The sequence below is a fragment of the Nilaparvata lugens genome, chromosome 3 (assembly GCF_014356525.2).
Source record: "Nilaparvata lugens isolate BPH chromosome 3, ASM1435652v1, whole genome shotgun sequence".
Lineage (NCBI taxonomy): Eukaryota > Metazoa > Arthropoda > Insecta > Hemiptera > Delphacidae > Nilaparvata > Nilaparvata lugens.
The window spans coordinates 62,612,747-62,635,960 of NC_052506.1; the positions used below are offsets into that span (position 1 = coordinate 62,612,747).

Genomic DNA, 23,214 nt, shown 5'->3' on the forward strand with positions numbered 1-23,214 from the left:
ATACAAAAGATAATATTGATAAATTGAAAAACAAAGCAACACCTGGAACGAATATCAAGTTTTATTACCGAACCCCTAGAATTTATATTCAATAAATGTTTGAGCAATGGATACTTTCCTAGTAAATTTAAAGAAGCAAAAATTATTCCTATACCTAAAACCGGCGATCCAAAAAAACCTGAAAATTACAGACCAATCAGCCTACTAAGTAATTTATCCAAAATACTAGAAAAGATTCAAAAATTGAGGTTAATGAGTTTTCTTGATAAGGAGAATATAATTAGTGATAACCAATATGGTTTCCAAGCCAAAAAGTCTACTAAAGATGCAGTAATTCACCTTAATAAAATTGTGTGCAACAACTTTAATAAAAATAAAAAAACTCTATAGCTGTCTATATGGACTTATCTAAGGCTTTTGACACTATCCCACACAAATTACTACTAGATAAGGTGAATAAATCTGGAATTAGAGGGTCCGTAAACAATTTATTTGCAAGCTACTTATCAAATAGAAAACAATATCTAACTTTAAATAGCCGAACTGACATTAAATTCACATCCGATTTTGGACTGCGTGAAGGATCAGTTCTATCACCGATTTTATTTCTAATCTATGTTAATTATAAATTATGCTCAACCTAAACCTTGGAAATTGTACTACATTGACATTTGCTGATGATACAACACTCATTTTTAGTGGGAGTAGCTGGGAGGAAACGTTCAGTAACGCAAACAATAATTTAAAAATAGTTCAGAAACGGCTTAAGGATCATGTTCTCACCCTCAATATACTGAAAAAACAAAATACATAACCTTTTCACCTAATATTACCGGACAACCACCAATAACTATGAATTCGAATATGAATGCAAACTGTATAAACATGGTAAATGAGGGACAGGAGATAAAAACACTGGAAAGAGTACAAACTATGAAATACTTAGGAATAGTAGTTGACCAGAACCTTAAGTGGAACAAACACATAGAATATTTATGCTCAAAGTTAAAGTATTTGATCCATATCTTCTACAAAATAAATAGAATAAGAAATATAGATATCACTAGGAAAATTTATTTCGCATATGCACATTCATTATTCCAATATATTATTATAGAGGTGTGGGGTGCTGCTTTCGATTCTCATGTAAAAAAGCTTTTTATCTTACAAAAGCACATGATAAGAGCGGCCCTGGGAAGACCTCGAATTTACTCAAGTAGAGAAATTTTCCTAGAATTAAAGGTTCCAACTCTAAGAACGACTTACATTAAAAGTGTAATTCTGCCCTTGAATAAACATAACCATTTATTTACCACTCACACAACTCCCTACAAAATTCGAGCAAATAACACAAATAGATTTAACATACACTTCACAAAACTCACTATATGCAGACATCAACTTCCGTACTATTGTAATTACTTAATCAACAAAATACCAATAGGCTTTGTTTACAAAAATATAACCAAATCATTACTCTCAGATATACAGAGTTGGGTTGATAGGAACATTTTCTTTAGGCTGACTTAGACCTGAAAACTACGTTTTATTTCAGTTGGACGACCGTTACCATGTCTCTGAATTCGCTTTTTTGTCATATTCATAATGATCGAATAGCTTGGATCTTCATCATCTCCTTTGTTGCCTTTCTCAGTACCGAGAAATCTTTTGTCACCATTTATTTCCATCTAGCAATCTCTCACATCTGCATCTATAGCTGATTTTCTTCCTTTTTATTTTTTTTCTTTCGTCTGCCTTTTCTTTTAATCTGCTATTAAGCGTTACATGGAAAGTTATAGTTTTCTTTCTTTCTTCTCTGACCTTGCTTACTGATAGGATTTTTCTTTGGTATTATTCTTATTATCATTCATATATATAAATAGATATATTATACTTATTATTATTTTATTATAGGCTACTTCTTGTACTGTTACTCATTCCCCACACACAGATCCGTCTATGTGGGGAAAATATTCACAAATTTGTTTTTAGATATGTTGTCTATGTAAATGTATCTTGTGCTTTGTATTGTGAATTGAAATTGAATAAATTGAAATTGGAAAGTCTTAGGATAATAAACTATGCTTTTGTACAGCCTTTAATTCAATATGGTTTAGTTGTATGGGGTGGAGCCTACGAAACTCACCTTCTTAATTTATTTTTGATTCAAAAGTACATAATTAAGACAATTTAAAAAAATCTAGGTTATATTCAAGTGTTGAATTTAATGTAATGACAATAAGGCAACTTTTCAACAGACTTCTTAAACATATTGTGAAAACAAAGATACATTTATCAGAACTGATAAACTGTTTTATAACTTAAGACCTGACACATCTTTTAAATATATTATCCACGATTCAAAGTTGAGCTTTCTAAGAAGACAAATAATGTATAAGAGCACTAGATTTATAAATATTTTAAAAGTTCAAGATAGAATGATTGATACTTGGATTAAGGAGAGGTTCTTTTTTCTCTGGGAGTGGAATGGTGGTAGTGTCAATTTGATTTGTCTTTTTTTTCTAATTTAATTTTGTTTTTCATTCGTTTTTAAGCTATATATGTATTTACTCGTTTATTCTTTTTAGTTGATCTACTTTTTCAAGTTTTTTTTTATTTATTTATAAGAAACCCTTTCGACGAGCTAGCTTTGATTCTTATGTAATTTCCAAGCACTGAGGGCGCCCTATCACTATTTCAATATTTTTCACTCATGTGTCGGAATTTTCTTATGAGCTGCTGATGTCGATCCAACTCCTGGTGGTCCTGGATTATTGTAGCTGGAGTCGTCTCTTCCAAGGGGTTACAAAATTATTTAAAAATGACTTTTGCTTTATAAGAGCATCACAAAGTCTTAAAAGAAATTTAGTAATTCAATTTAACTTTAAATTATTACAAGGTATTACGCTCTATAATTTTTGGTGACTCTCATGGTGGTAGTTGGCAGGCGAGTGGGGTTCTCGTTTCTCATTTTTACAATTTTCATTTCCGATTTCTAAATTTACATAAAATTTGAATATTCTATTCCTCCGCCATTCAAGGCTCAAATAGACCATACTAAAATATTAAATTATTACTTATATTACATATTTAATAATTTCTTTGTCTTCGGGCCATATCCAAAACATAGACTATACAACAATTTTTTTTTATAAATTCTTATTATTTGTAGAAATATATACAAATATTTTTGAATCGGCTCACTATTGCTGCCTGTCAATTGCCACTATTTGATTGGTGCATGCAAATTATTACAGTATTCATGCGCCCAGTAACCTCCTACTTCCTTAATACATTTAATTATTTTTGTTGGGTTTTTAAATATGCTCTTTACATGCTGAGTAATTTTTTATAGATTATTAGTTGTTTCATACATTACAATAATTAGCCACGTGAGACTTTTAGTTCCTCAAATTGCATACTGTTTTGCCACAATAAATTTCTGCCAAGGTGTTTGGTCAGATTCTACGTTGTATGGCTCGGTCGATCGTTAGGTCGCCGATCAGTAAATATTTATGCCTAACCTCAATTTTCAATATTTTATATAATATTATATAGTAGCAAAATTTATTTCCATTCCTCTTAGGCTTTTGTACAGTTTAGCCAGGACGTCTGATATTATCTAATCTTTACGCTATCTCTTTGGCGATATTAGCCAATTACTTCACTTAGACCTATAAATATTTCAACTAGGGATTTTTATTTATCAATCCAAATTAAATATGTTACAACTTGTCTATTTCAAATTTTTGTAATGTATGAATTTTTTGGAAAATAAATTTCAATATTTCAAATTTTTGTAATGTATGAATTTTTTTGGCAAATAAATTTCAAATTAAGTTTGTTTCCAATGGTAATTAGAAGTCACCTACTGTAGATGTGTGGAACAGACCACATAAAAATACATCAATGCATTTTCCTACGAAGTAGGCCTAACCTTCATTATTCTTTATGAACCCTGAAAACTAAAAGTGAACCTATTAAAATAAAATTTCTTCAAGCTTATCAGTAAGCGTTTGATATTGGAAATAGGTAGGAATGTCAAAGGTTATTTTGGAGCAAGCTATTTGAATATTAAAGTAAGGCATTATAATGAAGAAAAGTTTCAAAATATTCATTTTCATAATTTCAAAAAGAGGAAAAAATATTTGAATCACGGGACCAAAGTATTGACCTATTTGAACTTAGAATATAGTTCCTTGATAACTTATTTATCTCGCAGCTAGTCGGGGCAAAGACCTGCTCCAAAGCATCACCAAAACTACCTAACCTTGAAAAGCCTACAGTAACCTATAGTATGGCGAGCACGACAGTGCTCTTCAGTAGCGCTGCCACCACAAGGTTTTTAACGTCCTGGGCCCTGCCTGCTACTTTTATAGAATAATTAGATAAATTTGCAAATTCTCGAAAACAATCACACTCTATTGAAAAATCCCATAATAACATCACACTCTCTCTCTCAACATAATCACTCCTCAATCACATTACAAACTAAGTATCACACACAACCTTCCTCTAGATCGCCTCGGAACGTTTCGTCTCTACGCGGTCATCACTCTCTCAGCTCACCGGTTCAAAAGTCCAATTTGGTGGCCTGAGTGATGTCTCCGCTATTCCAATAATTAATAACCTATGTGAGCGGGGTATTTGAATTGCTACTTACACTAGCCTAACCTTTACTAGTCCAACATACCCCACAGTAATAAACCATTGCTCTGAAAATATATCAAACTTTGAACTGCTTTTTTCCTTGCTCACCTTTCAAGATTTACTTTCTTAGTGAATATGTATTTTGAGATATAATCAATAATTATTATTATAGATCAGATATACCGGGATGACTTGCATCACAGCTATCTACTACAGAAGGCGGTGGAAAAATAAACATGACAACTAGGCTATGTCATCCTTTTTAATTACTTTATCAACTAACGAGAATTTCACTGTAGGTAATCTGTGTGAACCTACCTGTGGCTGTAAGAGTAGTCTAGCAAACTCATACATACAATAATCCACCTCACCCTAGAATTAAGAGTAGAGTTCACAGTGCATCCACATGGTGCGTACGCACATAGTGAAGAGGTACCTGAGCGACCGAGGAGGGAAGAGTAGGCCCTATGGGGCGTCCGAATGGAGGAAGAGTTACCCCTCCTCCATAACACGACTTTTGTGAGGTTTTACACGACTTTAACAATGAGGTATCTCTATCCCGCTTCGACCTCTTTCCTCCTCACTATGCGCACACACAAAAGGATCCCTTCAGCACATAAATTGTATCATGGCATCAAATCTGAAAATGCGCAAAACATCATCTCTTTCCAGTATATTTTTCCCTTAGTATACAATAATCAAGAAGCTGGAATATGCAGCGAGTGAAGACAGGAGGAAATCACCCAGGAGATGGATTAATTGAACCCACCTGCAGTAAAAATTAACTTCCATTAATCCCTCTACTTTCATTAGATTCAAAATTCGTTATAAAACATTGAGTATTGAAATTCGATGTGTGTGAGTGAAGAATACTCTACCATCCACCGCCATTCTGTCACTGCAACGTCCGCTAAACTTTAAGCAAACTTTCCTACACCATACTGAAATTGAACGTATTACTGAATTGGAAAAGCAATGTCTAAAAGAAAAACTATTATGAGTTTATAAAAATCAGAAAAGCAGTCACCACAATGCCACAGCCGGACTAAATTACAGCACATACTACAATATTTTTATTTTCTTTACCTACGTCTGAAGAAGCTCGAATATGCAGTCTGTTTGAGAGGGAGGGGTGGGTTTGCAAACAACCCAACTTCCCCTCCAATACCTCAGCTTCAAATTAACAAGTAAATAGAACAGATTCTTTTCAAGCATAGCTTTTACCACAATCCAGCTTAGAATTTTACTCTTCTGTAATATGCATCCAATACTAAAAATAAAAACAACTTATGTAATTTTTAAATTGCATTTATTTCTCGAACATTCTTCTTAAAATGTACCAGTACAATGTATTCAGAAAATATACTCAGATTTCAATATTATATGAATAATTGGATTTGATAAAAATATACGATGTTTTTGATAAAAATATACTATATTTTTGTTTCGGGAAGAAGCTAGAGTACAGGTCATTCAACTTTCAACCCTCAATAGATAATAGAAACTAGATCAAAGAGCAATAACAACAGATTTAAGGCTCATGCATGTTTGATCATCAATTTTGACATTGAAAAACTATTAACTACAGCCCTTCTTTAATATTAATATAATACAGTACCGTACCTATAAGAAATAAAAAATCTAATATCTAAAAACTTTGAGTACCTATATTATAGGCAGATTTCAGAAATAATAAATCAATAGAGCAAATCAGTATTCTCAATAATACCAGGCGCACAACAACGCGAAAGTTTAGTTAGTTACGGTGCGAATTCAATTCGCAGAACTTGCCGTGCGGAAATTTAATACCATATACCGTGCGTGCCCCAATATTTCGCAACGAAATCTTTGTTTGGAAACCGGTCTGAACTTTTGAAAATTCCGCAACGAATTTGTACGCATCGGTGTGCGCATACCTTAAAGGAGAAGACTTTAAATCCAAATAAATTTCCTTTCTAAAGTGTGGTAGTCATAAATAAAAAATGACTGACATTTCCGGTTATATAAAAAATGTAAGGAGTTGAAAAATTCACTTGAGCCATATATAAATATAAATCTAAACAAATATAATATTAATAGATAGAATATTAAACTACGTTAATATAATAATAATTATTATTATTATTATTATTATAGATTATCATAACGATGTCGATTACTTGGAAGCTCATTGAAACATACATGATGGTGTGATTAACATATAAATTAAAAATAATTACGTATGAGATTCAACAAAGGAGATTCGTAAGGCACTGAAAATTAATCTCTTTAAAACAATTCGGTTCAATAGAAAAGATTAACCAAGAAAATTCACCGTCTACATACGACGTTGAAGAAACATCATGATTATTTTAGAATATTGAAATGGAAAGTTTTTTAAAAGACAAAATACCATTCATGACAAATAAAGTAATTGACAAGTATTATATTAGTAATTTAATAATAATAATAGAAAAAATATCAAAATGTTCTTAAAACTAATTTTTAAAAGCATCTATCATCCAACATAATACAGTACAACATTTTTACATTTCTATAAGGCCCAATGGTGAATTGGAGTAGCCACTTATAATCTATTTACTTATTTCATTGACAATTCTAAAACGGTTTCGATAATAATTGACATTCAATATCAATACATTAATTAATTAAAATATAAGCTAGATCAAATAATTTTCTACAAAATTTTATAGAGTAATAACGATTTAGTAACTGGTAACATTTTCATAAAATTCATGATTTAGTTTGAAAAACTATGTGAATGAAGCAAAAATCCAAAGAATTAGTGTATCCGTGAATTAGTGAATCCGTATAAAAAGTGGTTGACAATTTCAAATTACTGTTTTCAATCCAAAGAATGTTGAGTAAGAAAAATGGTTTTGTTGTTTCTGTTCAGTGATTAAAAATGCCAACTAATTGGAATGATTATTGTCACAGTGGGTTGAAAATAACACCCCATTTGACATTAAAAGCAAAGTCAATAATATAAAAATTGAATTACTTATTCAATGCTCTCTAGATAAAAACATTGGTGTATATTAAAAAAAATCGAGTTTATTATTATTTTTTTTAATTTTTGAATTGTAAGCCAACCTTTTCAAAAGTGATTCGGAATTCGAGTGAACCAGAGCTTATTCAATTATGTATTATGTGAATTACATATTTACATTGTCCATTGGTATAATTTAATAGGAGATAAAAAACTATCAGTCTGGATAGCTGCTTTATATTTATTGCTGGTGAGAATATTTCTCCAAATTTTACAATTTACTCTGGTTACGTCCTAAGGACTCCAGTTATGGAATATAAGACAAGTTCTAAGTTATAAAGAATACATTCTGTTAGCAGCTTTAACAGATGTCCAATCAGAAGAAATTACCGAAATCATAAATAATATTCGATAAGGGTTTTCTTTCTTCATCTACAGTGCAATAAAAATATTATTACATAGTTGAATCAGTTTGAATTGATCTGGATATGCAAAGCATGTGTATACATTTAAATGAATGATTCGAAGTGCTTCATTATAAAAATTATAATGAATTTCCGCATGAGAAAAATAAATGTGTTACTAGCTATGGTTAGCTACAAATTAGCTGCATGAATTACGTGAATATTTACTATAATTATTTAAAAAGCCTACACCTATAAATAGTACAAAAAAACTGTATAGCTTGAAATTCAAGTTCTAATACTGAGATTCAGGAATGAGAAATGAGTAATACAAAAACTGTAACAATCATAACTTAGTACAGTTGAAACTAAAAAATACTTGGATTCAAAATGATCAATTATCGCAAAATCTTTGAATTAAAAAAAGTCAAAAAGTTTGGACAATTTTCCATGTTTAATTTCAAGTATCTTGTTTAGTTTCAAGTACCAGTTTTGAAAAAGAAGATTCAAGAGTGATGAGGTAAATGTTTTCATCAATAATCAGAAGATGATCTCATGTATTCAGATAAATACCTGGTAAAGCGTTTTTTCGTTTAAACCAACAAAATATGTAGATACTATATAATGCAATTAATTAGCTTGGTCTTTATGGATATACGCATAAGAAAATCATATAGAATGCTGAGCAACTAGAATATAATACTAAATAACTATCTCATAAATAAATACTATATATGATTAGCACTTTGATAATGAAATTCTTGTTATTGCACCAAAAGCTGGTAAAAATGCCAAAATCTTACAGCACGATAATCAAATCTAGCCAAATAGCAACATTATAGTACCACTGTATATAGAATAGCTATATACATGATTCAAGGCTACTATCACTGACTTGAGAAGATTATTCATATTGATGGAAGCCTGATAAGTCGATGCTGATCACATTCCAGACTCAGCAATTCCTTCATCATCTGTAAACACACAACATATCATCATCAGTTGAGATAGACATTTCCAAAAACAATAATTATTAATAGATTCATGCCTAATTGAACGCATTAACTTTTTCCACATAATTGACAAGTGGTGCTTACGACAGAGCTGTAAAATACAAGAAAGTATTTTCGGGAATTCTAATTTTTTTACTCAAATGTATGACTATATCTATCAATACCTATAAAAAACTTGATGAGTATATTTTTTACTTCTATTTTAACTGAGTATTTATTATTATTTTTAGGCTCGCTAGAGGATCTAAGTAGCCTCACAATCAGACACATGCAATAAAGAAAGTAACAAAAGTACAACAATAACAGCAGTAACAAAGCAGAATTAAACGTCCATTTCAAGGCCAAATGCACATTTAAAGACAGAATATAAACATTTAATAGATAAACGGTTGAACAATATTGTTGATCAATGATTGCCTATTGGAAGGATAACATTTTTTAATAAGCGATCTAATAATAAGAACTAATATCATTATGATTCAAAGCTTTAAGTCAAAAGAATCCTTTGGTAACAGTAAAGTAATGAACTAGGATTTTAAAAACATGAACTAAATTGTAATTAGGTTTCTTAATCTGACAAAAAATTGATAGTTTGTATAAATAGGTCCATCTCCATCTATTCTGAAGAAAGTTCCATTTACGTTCTTTCTCATGGCTTCATTTTGAACCGGATCTTACAGGTGAGACTGAATTTTCAGATGAAACAGGCGAGTATAAAGTTACAATTTAGATTTGAAGCTTGAAATTTTGTTCATAATAATTTTTGTAATTTTTCCAGGAAACATTTTAGATGAAACAGATAGAAAAGCTGAAAAAAATACATCAAAGACGTAATGTGTTTATTAATCTAGTCCACACAACAAAAGAGATAACGATTATTAGCCTGGATAACATCAAACGTACTTAGTGGATGCTGCAAGATAAAGTATGAAGAGTGCAGCAGAGAGTACAATTATTATACTTATATCAGAAGGGACAATAGAACAATAAATAACAGACTAACTTCTGTCGAATGGCATTGGTACGATTGAATAATCATTTCTAAACAAAAATATTCTTTTCATCCCTTCATAATATCCATTGAATTTAAAACTAAATGTTATTAAATAAAGATATGTTTTTCCAATTCTAGCCTAATTGTACCACTCGAGTCAACGGATTCATGTTATGGAAGACAAATATAAATTGAAATGGAGTACATGTGGAAAATAATGTCAATAATAAAATTTGATGCGACATCCAAACAGCTTCTGATCTTCTTTATATACTTAATAACATTTTTTCAAAAACGTCCAAGTTTAAGCCAATTAATAAAGCCAAGCTACGAGCAATTCAACTAGAGTAATGTAAACTAGGCTTTAAGAAAAAAGGAATAAAATTTCAACATGCTGTTATCATTCAAGCCAACAGAGTAGACAGTAAGCAGTGAGATACAAATTCAAATTATGAAAAGAGCGAACTATGAAAAATGTTAACCATTACCGATCCATTCTGCAATTCAAAAAGATAAAATTTGAGTTTATCAATTTTCGTTTCATGATAACTCTTAACAATTTAGTACTCTCAAGTGAACATAGTAACACTTTCAATTTTCAGCATGACACTTTGAAATAATCATCATACACAGTTGATCTATTTGTGTTTCTCGCATACCGTTGAGCAGCACGATGTACATATTGCTTAATTTTGAACTTCACATTAAAATGCGTAACAAATTAACATGCCTAAGAGAGTCAAAATGAAATGAGAAGAGAAATAGAACCTTGACGATAGAAAATGAATGGATCCTCCTATAGATGACATACGAGTCCCAGAAAAATATTAGCCGCTTTCAAGAAACTACAAGCTCAATTTATTTTATTTTACTATAAAATATTTTATTACACGTTTTATTATTACAAGGTCAATTACTTAATTTTAAATGTAGGCTCAAAATGGACTGTAATTTCAAACTTCCTTTGTTAAATTCATATTTTTGGAAATGTTTGATTTTAGTTACGAGAGGGTGCTAGGTTTCAACATTGCCTGGAATTAGTTTGGGTAGTCTCTAAATATACGAGAAAAAAATGTCCTGTTGTAGATTGAGTTAATGAAGCATGCCGACAGAAGCATCACTGCATGATGAAAGTGTAAGCGAAATGATTGTTAATGTAATGGCGAGTTAAATCAGACATGCTGGTCGATGTTGCTGCCGCAGTTGCCGACCGAAGCATCACTGCATGATGGAAACAATGAAAATGTTTGTGCGAAATGATTGTTAATGCCGAGTTGAACACAGACATGCATTCTGCCGCAGCAAGCATCACTGCATGATGAAAATGTTAGCGAAATGATTGTTAATGCTGAGTTGAACACAGACATGCAGGTCGATTTGCTGCCGCAGCTGGTTGTTATTACCCCGTCACCTGTGCTTTTCGTCTGCCACCGTCAAGTCAGTGATGGGAGCCACGCCCCCACCACTCAGTGACACCTCGTCACCGTCACCCAGCGACTCAGCGTCCTCAGTCTTCGTCTTACCTACAACCACTAGCATCGCAATTCATAATCAGTTATTTAGCGTGTTATGTGCATTCACACGCTTATAAATACCTATCCCAATTCACACGTATTGAGTTTGCCTGAACATTAAAATGTGCTTCTTTTGCACAGTGAGATTTATCGGAATTATTTTTTTGGTGTACTGTAAACACAACAAAACGTGTACGCACAACCAAAGAGAAAAGATAGGATAAGAAGATAATACCCATGGTATAGGTCGTTTATGTTCCAAATTTAAAGCCGATTTTTTGTCAACTCAAGCCGACTACTGTCTATTATTACTATTTTGGCCGGGTGAGAGTGTAAGAATGGCACAGTATGAGAGACTTAGGGCCATATGCTAACACTACGTTAAACGTTAAACCACGTTTACTTGTAAATATTGTTACATATATCATAATGTGTTTCATACAGGAATTAAACGAACAGCTGACATTTATCCGTTTAAACCGAGTATCTGCATTCGGTCCTAAAAGTCACATAGTTTCTCCAAAAATAGCTACTATAGTGAGGTCCATGTTATAATGGCAGTGTTTGTTTGGCAATGGTATTGCTACCCTTGTCTATCATTCAACAAAGCGGATAGCGCTATCACTTTCTCGCTTTGCTCTGTTACCAAATCGTCTTTCAACAATGTAGAATATTAATAATTAATTAACAAAATATTTCATATTAATTATGAAAATTCATTATTAAATTATTGAAAAATAGAATGTATTGCTTAATAAAATAAAATTTATAATTTTAAACGAGAATGAACCGTTAATATTACATTAATAAACCTGTATCAGCTACCGTCTATCGAAGGCATTTACAAGACCGAGGATCGGCAACGTTGTTCTCCTATCTTTCTTCACTGCCATTATAACGTGGACCTCACAATAGGACTATCGGCTTGAAATAACATTGGAATTTGGAACATAAAACACCCTATACCATGGGATATCTTCTTTGCTATTAATAAATAAAAACAATATAAAAACTTGAAGTACCCTTTTATTAAAAGCTTTAGAATATTTTATATTGTTAATTTGAATAAAGTAGTCCATATAAGTGAAGTGATCTTTTCTCTATGGGCCAACTGTGTGCGATGCTGGTGGTACTTTTTCAAACACATTGATTTAGATGGGATCAATTATTGAGTTTACAGGGCAACATACTACTAATATAAAGCCCAGTACAATGATTTGAAGAAGAATACAGATTTTTGGAAGTTTAGCTTCTCCACTGCAAATTTTGCGAGACATCAATTTTTTCAAGTTACTTATTTTAAAGAAAGTAGCTAGAATTGATAAACGCTTTAAACCAATGTGTCTCTAGGATCACAATCTTATTGCAATGATGAATAATTCTCACTACATTAGGTGACAGGTAACACCTTTTTTGTTTCAAAGCAGATGGAGTAAGAAGAATTTAAGATCTCTCATTGGATCGTGAATTCTCATAGGTATTCGGGAGTATAATTCAATGAGTATAAAAAGTAGAATACTAGACAGTTAATAATTCCAATGAACTGTATTAATTTAGCAGCAAGTTCACTTCGGTGGTGTGAAATTAATGTAAGAAACATTAAATTAAATAAATCTAGAGCCGTATTGATTCCATACTGGATTTACTTATGATTTTACTAGACTTGACTGAAATTGGAATTATTGATAGAAAATAAATACATAAAAATATTAGTTTGTTAAGTTGGAAATCTGCTTTACTTATGAACCTTATAGGTTAAATAGATATACGATGAATTGCAAAGCCGTTTCTATAGAAATGAAAATGTATAATACGCTGTAGTAATGTTAAACATTTGATGTTGCTGTACGTGTTGCCAAGAAGCTTCAACTTGGGAGAATTCGCATTCAAAGACAAAGACAAAAATTCACATTCGACAGAACAGACAATAGGCCTACTGGTGACTATGATATCATTCATTCAAAACTGAAGCAATAACTTCCAACGAGATCACAAAACACTAAACGTGGATTCGGTGTTTGGCATTTTTCAGTATGTGCGTGCTACGTGATCGAGAATGCCGAAGCTGTGCAATTGTGATTGGGAAAAGACTAGAATCTGTGCATTTATATCACGAAAACAAGTCACAATAATATTATTACAGTAACTTGCAAAGATGCGATGAGTTATAAACTTCACACGACCAAAAATATCAATTATAAATTAGCTTCTGTTTGGAAACTTGAATCAAGATCATAATTAGGAAAGGAATAGGTGTCAGAAATTTCATCTATTCTTCAACATTTGTAAAGTAGAAATTTCAATCTGTTTAGAGAGCATTTTAAATATTTGTATTTGGTTTACGGGACCATTGTATGAGTGTTTTTGTCGATAAAGAATTTGAATTTGTGGCATGAATGGCTTTTTCTCTATATAGAAGAGTATTTTATAGTCAATTATGCCTCAGATCTTTTCTTGTCTTCATTTTTTCAACTTTTCCCCTTTAATGGTCCTTTACTTACATTTTTTTTCAATCTTGCGTTCATTTCTTAAGGAAAAGCTTAATTGTAGGATATGTTAACTTGTATAATTGTTGAATTGCATAAGAGAATAATGCGGGAGAGAGGCCGAGCCTAATTTCACACTCTGAGTAATTGTATGATTGATAGAAATTATATGCAATATAATACAGTATTAACTGTACGGCACAAAAAGCATTTGATTTAATAAAAATAACACTGTTAACAGGACCCATATAGGTTAGTGATCTAGCCTATGTGTCTGCAAGTATCTTGATAGCTTACTACATTTCAAAAACAAGATACAACGTTCAAGAGTAGAAGGGTGAAAAAGTGAGATTGAATTTATTCAATTATGAGCCTATGGAATATATTTTGAATAAATAACTGGATTGATAATAAATTTCTTAAAATGAATAATCATTACAGAATAATAACACAGATTTTCTTTTTTCTTCAGAGTCTGAAGAAGAAAATTCTTCATAAAATTAAAATCACACAAGACTAAAAATAATGTTTGGAAAATTGAGATGTTTTAACGGAAAATATCTTTAGAATTATCACGGTTTGCAAGAACGAATTTTCAACAGGGATATATGAAGAACTTTAAATTAGGAATTGAAAAACAGTAAGAAATTTTCAGTACAAAGAATACTTTTTCAATTATCCAATCAACGCCTTTCTTCCAAATAAAACCAAATATGTCAAGATAATAGTAATACAAAGGTAGGAAACCAACAATACAGTCAGTAAGAATTGAAAAAAAAACAATCGAAAATACATTACAGCATAAGTTACGGTCAACTCTCAACAAATGAATTTAACATCAAACATGAACGAGCTCAATTAGTTTAAAAACAAAATTAACAGGGGAAAACGTATCACGCAGTTGAACCATCACACATCTGATACTATACTCACGAATTACTGCTATGAGTAGCAGAATTCAAAACGCAATAATAAGTTAGAGAAGAAATCTAGAAAAAAGGGAAAAGGCTTTAATGAGAAGTATGAACAAAATCAAAACACTGTGAGTTATTTTTAATGGCGATTCCAATTTAAAATACTTCTCATCTCGTAACAAAAAATTTTGTCTCCATATCTTATCTGAGTCACGACTACACCATAAGATAACAAGATATTGTTATACAAACTAGAGAAGAGTGAAAAAGCATCGGTATGACTAGTAATATTCGAAGGAAATTATAAGGAATAGAATTTATGAATCAATTTGGGGAATTGATCATTCATTTCCCATAAAAGTGTGCATATGACTCTCACTTTAATATATTAAAATATACTGAGTCATGAAACAAATCTCGAAATCTATTAACTCGTATTGAAACTCAAATATCAAAAACATGTTGAAAAGCGCAAGGTGTTCATTGAAACATGCTACATGGTTATTTTAGAATGGTCACATCTTCCATGTAACTATTTTTTGCAGGTTGAATGCAAGATTTGACAGGCCCAAAGTAGACATAGAACATATTACATGCTTGTATATACTTTTGGGTCAGCTGCTGTTGATGATGTTTGAATGAACAACTAGGTTTTTTATGAAAAAGAAGTTTAATTTCTATTTTTATTTCACCTCTATCAAACCCTACACCTAAATTTTCTCTAACCTAACCTTCAACTAGCTTCTCCCTAACACGATTCTTTTCCTGAAAAAAGGATTTAGGCTACACTGTTTCATGATTATGATTGGACGGTTCATTGGATCAGTCCACTGTCCACTAAATAACCCCTAATTATAGTCAACTACACGAAAATAGTCGGATGAGAGTAGATGCAACGTTGCCATATCAACGTTGTTCACAGATAATTGTAAAAATAAGAATTCATTAAAAATATTTTTATAATACACCTGATTACAACGTCAATGGTTGCGGAGGGGTGAGGAGAGACTCACCTGTTGCAATTTCGATCGGACTATTTTCGTGTGGTTGACTATTGACTATGAGCATCTACTGATCTCCACTCTGTCGGATAATTATCAGAATTTAATTCGTCAATTAGGCCACAATTCAAACATGACCATGGGCCATGGCCAATATACAGTTATATACTAGTTACACTATAGATTGCCCATGATTGTGATCGTGAAGTATATAAAAGCCCATTTTTTATTGACTATAAATTTATTGTGGATATGTGGATATTTTCTGTGTCCGATGATTGTAGTATAATAATTTTAATACACACTCTTGAAGCTTTGAATTCAAGTTATTCAATTCATTTGACAGTCTGTTAAATTCCTTAATATTTTGATCTCAAAAAAGATTATTCGTGTATGACATCTGTTATAAGAGTCAAAATGTCATGAATTATAGAGACATTTCAGTACAGATACTGTGATAAATTGACGTATTATCGGCATCTAATTTTATACTTGAGCTCGCTCTAATCAGTCAGCATTGGTTGAATTAGAAGAATTGATGTTATTCAAAAATAATACTAAAAGCTTGATGTGAATGTACATAACGGTTATGCATACAATGTCCAATTTTAATACAAAGTTATAATTTATTTTCTTCGGCAGAAACATTTTTGGGAATAGGGAATTGATAGATGATAACCTTACTAATGATATTAATGTTATTTTTACAATAACAAGAAACAAAAACTATTTTTAGTGCAACATCCCTATCCTCCTCGCGTTAAATTGTGGCCTTGATGACGAATTATATTAGAAAACATTCCGCCACGGGCGCTTCCGACATTTTGAAATCCTCTCCACCTACATGCTCATAGCAAGAATAGTGTGCCTACCTTCAAAGCCTTGGTTGTGGTGTATCTCGCGGGGCGGCGGGCCTTGCAGCTCGTTGCCCTCGAGCACGGCGAGCAGGCACTGGTGGATGCAGATGTACTGTTGTTCGGTCTGCACCATCCACACTCGCTCCTTGCGCATGGCATACACGATGCCAAAGATGTCCACCTGGTCACAGTGGTTGATCTGCTGCACGATCCGGTCCAGCGCTATGAACGTGCCCGATCTGCCCACACCCGCACTACCAACACAACACACCTCAATTACTCACATCCTTCCAACATAATAGCAGAAAACTGTTTAATTCATCAACAAAATAGATTTGGATCTTTCACCTACTTGAAGCAAGGTAGATATTTACAAAATAATATAAAACTAATAACATTTAATAAATAACATAATAGGAAAGATAGGTACCTATTTGCTGTAGATATTTACAGCATAACATAAAACAATGCACAATCTTTGTATCCTTCCAAAATAATATCAGAAAATTGTTTTATTGATCAGCAAATATAAATAATAGATTTAGATCTTGTCCTACTTGAGGCGAGGTCCTAAACCTTGCTGAAGATATTTACAAAATAACATGAAGCAATAACACAGTATTGACAGGAATGCATTACACAAAGCATGATTGAATAACGAAGCTATCACAGCTGCAATACAGTACTCTCAGGCCCAATTCACATAGAAGTGACTGACATGTCGGTGGCGTGGCGCTCAAACAATAACACAGTATTGACAGGAATGCATTACACAAAACATGATTGAATAACGAAGCTATCACAGCTGCAATACAGTACTCTCAGGCCCAATTCACATAGAAGTGACTGACATGTCGGTGGTGTGGCGCTCATTTTTTAATCTTCATATATATATATGAACATTACACTCTGTTTAAATTTCTTGAATGTAAACAGCAGTGAAGTGGCGTGGCATATGTTTATATAGGAGTTGCAAAAACTCAGAGCAACGCTAGCGCCATCTGCGTGAATTGGGCCGTATATTTTATGAAAGCTTTTGCAAAACTATCTTGTGCCGGTTTATCCTTGAAATTAAATCAATATTCATGCAGTTTGGGTCAAAATAACGGTTAGTACTTTCTATATGTCCATGTTTTCACTTGATATTTTTCAACTTTTGATTAAAAATGACAAATGAAGATAATACATGTGGTACGATCTAACAACGTTTCTAGCAGGAGATTTATTCATTGTACAAAACACTATAATCATATTATAATTATTACCATGGAAGAAAAACTTGTTTTACCCTAGGAATATTTAGAGATTGAGCACTGTGTCTGAACAAGGTGGGTTCAGATTACAACAACAATAATACCATTTTCTTAATCATACAGTACAAGAGATTTAGGAGACACACACACCTGCAATGAACAACGATGGGCCTCTGATCGGGGCCGACGCGTTCCCGGAATGCGCGCACAAATCGCACAAGCGTCTGCGGCGGACTGGGCACGCCAAAGTCCGGCCACGTCGTGAAGTGCAGGTGACGAATCACGCGCTGCTGGTCACCCTACAAACACATCGTGACAAACACATTAAGTTAGGGTCAATAATTTCTCCAACACACATAGTCATTGTTACCTTTATTTTCAAATCATCAATACACGTGATCACAGTAACCTGATTTTGTTATCGCATTGATGAGCTAAGCTATTGATTTCACCTTCAATAGCTCTTGATATCCCACTAAATAAATATTGTGTAAACTCAAAAAATTGTCATAAAAATAGGAAAAATAATATTGTTTTTATGAATTTTGAATAAAAATATAATGAAAACGATTTAATTGACAAGAATAACAAAAAATATGAGTTGTGGATCGTTCTACTAATCTTATTAGTTATACTGAATCGTTAATGATTGTTCTTGCAGAAATACTGGATGCCCCCCAATCCATAAGGTCGGATAGGGGTGAGCTCCACTAATAATTCCGCAAAAGAATAAATATAATTTCATGTCTTATTTGTAATACATTTCTAGTTTTACTTTGTTTTTTAGTTCCAAGTACTACATAGTTAAAAGTTTGTATTACAAATGTCGTGTAGATGACAATTACATTGAATTGAAGAAATGTATAGAGATTTGACAAGAAATCGTACTAGTGTGATAAAAGTAGACATTACTGACCAAACTTTCACCACTGCCTCAAATAAAGAAGTCATTCTAACCTTAGAATGCCTTATGATTAAATTCTGCATCTTCAAACGTTGAAAATAAATTATAATTATTATTATTGACTGTAACATTATTTTTGTATTGTGAGTGATGTGGTATTTCTCCTCCATAATGAATCAACAAAAAGAAACTTTGTCAACCTCTATTTAATTTTCAACTCTCAACTCTAAAGTTACTCACTCTAGGATTACTGAAAATAATTAAATACAATTGAATATTTCGAGTAGCCTTTTATTTTGTGACAATACGACTAGTTTCAACTCTTCAAAGCCATTTTGAAGTTAAAATTTACACTTAAAATACTTGAAATACTTTACTGTGTTTCAGTATCAGGTTAAATGTCAGGTAACATGTTAGTACCAGACATCTAGAGATGAGGCTGGTTAAGCACGAAACCAGCTACTGGTCTTTTAAAAAATTGAATAGTGATTGAGAATTAGTAGTTTATACATAGATTTAAAATAAGGGTCTTAACGCACGAGTTAGATAAAGAGTTGAGTCACAAGTGAGCGAGTGTAGCAAACAAATGCGTGTATTAAACATCTCACGTGCGAAGACCATAATGAACTGTCGTATACACTATTTTATCTACGACCACTCAAGCAAAGTGTTGTGAGGTGAGAAATCAACTAACTAACCGATATGGTAAAAAGACTGAAATAACAATAGGTAAAAATTACTCTGATAGAGTGAACAGTAAACTTTTAATACTGAAAACAAGACTAACTGAAAACTTGACTAACTGTTTACATGACGTACTGGAAACGAGATAAACTAAACTTGATGAAATGAAAACCTGACGAAATGAGAGCTTGACAAACTGAAAACGTTATGAATTGAAAATTTGTCGAACTTAATACTTGATTTAGTGAAAACTAGACAAACTGAAACCTGCTGCCAGCATCAGAAACCGTGTTATAATGTTCAAGTCGTTGCATAATGTTTACATTATAGTAATGTTTTGTATCGTATATTACATTATAGTAGCAGGAATTTGATACCAGCCCATCAATTTGGTTTCAGGCAGAAGCATTCAACCCTGGACCAAGTACATAGAATCACCAATGTGATAGAGAATTCATTAGAGAAAAAATGTATATGCTCAGCAATCTTCCTTGATGTGGCACAGGCATTTGACAAAGTGTGGCATGAAGGACTGATCAGTAAACTTCATAAAATTCTTCCCACTCAACTTGTAAAACTTTTAAAATCATACATCACCAACTGATTATTCAGAGTAAAACAAGGTGACGACGTCTCTGAATTGAACTAAATAAGGGCTGGAGTTCCACAAGGTAGTGTTCTTGGACCAGTTCTTTATGTGCTGTACACAAGCGATCTTCCTGAATTGGATACAGTGACAATTGCTACTTTTGCTGATGATACTGGCAAAAGGGGAAACAGTACAAGAAGCAGCCACAAAACTACAGAATGCTAGCAACAAATTCAGTGACTGGACCAAAAAATGGAGAATTCGATTGAATGAGATGAAGTCTATTCATATCAACTTCACAAACAAAAATATCAATGATCCGATTCGAATAAATCTAAATGGGAATGTAGTACTACACAGCAACACAGCAAAATACCTTGGAATGACTCTTGACGACAAGTTGAAATGGAAAGAGCATATCAAGATGAAAAGGAGCGAGCTGGGACTCAAATACAGTAAAATCTATTGGCTGTTGGGCCGACAATCACATCTCTCATTGGACAACAAAATATTGATTTACAAACAAATCCTAAAACCTGTCTGGACGTATGGAATTCAGCTATGGGGCTGCTCTAGAACATCTAACATCAATCAGATTCAAACATTTCAAAACAGAGTACTGCGGAACATGGTGAATGCGCCCTGGTACATAAGGAACTGCGATTTGCACCGAGATCTGCACATCCCCTATGTGACCTGTGAAATAAGACGATTGGCAGCCCATAATGAGTCACGTCTTCATCAACACGACAACACCGAAGTCATCCAACTACTAGACAGCACTGAACTCACAAGGAGGTTGAAGAGAACAAAGCCCTTCGAGTTGGTGTAGTGCTAGTGATGTGAAAAAAGTATGAATTAAATAAATGTGTAGCAAAAGAATTTAAAGTAGAGAAATAATTATAGATTAGAACTGTAGGCTTCACTGGAAGACTTTAGCAATAAAAATTGATATGTTAGGATAAGAAATAAGAGAACAAAATTAATGTTGGTAGCACTGGCTGCCTCGATTGTTTGCTCTAGTGTCGTGTCTGTTATTTTTCATATTTTAAAATGTTTTCGATAGTTTTTCATCAATAATCGATAGATTTTTCATAAAAGTTAGTGATGGACTTTCAGTAATGTGTATAGAAAGTTTGTGATTTATTGGAACTTGGATTTATTCAGAATTTCATTTGTTTCTAACCTAGTGGACATTGCAAGAAATTGACAGTTTGATTACACTTTTCGAGCTTGATGAACCTTGAACCCTCTGCTAAGAACCTAACGGATATAAATTTACCCTCACAAAAACTGTCTCTAATGATTACTTTATTGTGAGAAGTGATATAAAAAGGAACACTCCTAAACGCTGTTGTTTTCCGTATCAATTCTTACCCCATCTGTTGCTTGTGTTACGATTGACTGTGAAACATCGTCGGAGTTATCCTTTCTGCTGTTACAGTGTTCAATTATTTTCTCTCTCAGTATCACTCACCCTCTCAATTTCACCGGCTCAATAATTCCTTGTTGTTTTTAAGCAGCTCAATTTATGTGCAACTGATAGCGTTCTCCTTATCTTGTTTTCATACCTGTACAAGAGTTGCCGGCTGACGTGACTGCTAGCAAAATAGGTAGCGTCTTTCGGTTGCTATGACAACGCTGACTGTCGACAGTGACCACCAGTTTTCTTATCAGTGAACTTTCTCTTTCAATAGAACCGGTGTTTTTACTTTTCATAGAGACTATGAAGCCAATGACGACTCGTCAAAGGCGCGAAAATTTGATTCGCGCGCAATCGGAGCTCAATAGTTTAAATGGTGACTTAATCAATGCTGATGTTGTTGAACTGGCAGTTAATGTTAGGGAAACACTCTCTATGATAGCTGAAAAATATTCGAATAATGCAATAGTTGACTTGATTCCAAATATTATCGGAGTCTTAAATAAACTTGACAGTTCTATTTCGGAGAACAATGAATTGAGAAACGATCTTATGGAGATCTCAGTTGAAAATAAACAGTTGGCTAAATCCTTGAGTGATGAGAGGAACAGAAGAAAGGAATGTTTTGAGGACTCTTTGGTCAATGAAGGGAGAGCAGACGAGGAAATAAAATTGCTGAAATCACGCATTGTCAGTCTAGAGGCAACTAAACGCAGTTTGAGTGAAGAGTTGAAAAATAAAAATGCTATTATAAATATAATTCAAACAGAACAAAATAGTTTTTATGATAGAGGAGATATCCTTCTGGAACAAGATTCAATTAAAGATACGGACTTTATCATATCTAAAAAAGTTGTTAAGCCTAAGAATGGACAGAGAGAGAGTAATCCAATCGTGACAGAGAATAGGTTTTCCGTACTCTCTTCTAACACATCGTCACCTTTGATGCCGGATAAGTTTAAGGTACAAGTTGAAGTTCACCAACCCCCCTCAACGCGAGAAACAACTCACTTGAAACGCCGTAAGAATATCACCTCCAAGAAGAAACAGAGAGTTACTTTTCTAACTGATAGTCAGGGAAAACAGTTCTGTAAACACACGAGAGACCTGGGAGATGATTTTGAGGTTTTAGTTTCCACCAAATCGAGTGCTAAGTTGAAAAATGTTGTTCTTGATAGTTGTAGTTTGATCAAGGACTTTACTGAGAGAGACTTTGTAATTGTATCGGCGGGTTCAAATGACTTACATCGCGGTGAACCGTTCAAGTCGACGTTAAACCAGGCAGTCCAGTCTCTTGCTGATATAAACATTCAGACTAATGTCCTGTTATGCAGTGTACCCTATCGATACGATGATTCTACTCTCAATGAAAATATCTGTAATGCAAACTTGTACTTATCCAGTGCGGTGCGGAACTATACAGGTAGACTTAATATTGACTACATGGATATTAATGCGTTCCTCGTCAGATCTCATTTTACGCGACACGGGCTTCATCTCAACCGGCGTGGGAAACGGACTCTCGTCAACCGACTGACG

The 23,214-nt window shown here is 33.1% G+C and overlaps 1 protein-coding gene across 3 annotated transcripts in view; it reads right to left on the bottom strand.

Annotated features, from left to right (window-relative positions):
• Positions 1-5,942: 5,942 nt before the first annotated feature.
• The window catches only part of LOC111049073 (tyrosine-protein phosphatase 10D), a 66,750-nt gene continuing 49,478 nt past the window's right edge, over positions 5,943-23,214 (bottom strand). Inside the window, exons 26-29 of one of the 3 annotated variants that reach the window (XM_039424294.1) lie at positions 18,226-18,374; positions 16,838-17,076; positions 11,462-11,582; positions 5,943-9,017 (exon numbers count right to left, since the gene is read on the bottom strand). In XM_039424294.1, the coding sequence (XP_039280228.1) occupies positions 9,014-9,017; positions 11,462-11,582; positions 16,838-17,076; positions 18,226-18,374 (513 nt within the window). In that variant the 3' untranslated portion in view covers positions 5,943-9,013. Of the gene's footprint in view, positions 9,018-11,453; positions 11,583-16,837; positions 17,077-18,225; positions 18,375-23,214 lie in introns of all 3 variants that reach the window. The other 2 variants (XM_039424293.1, XM_039424295.1) reach the window with 2 other exon arrangements.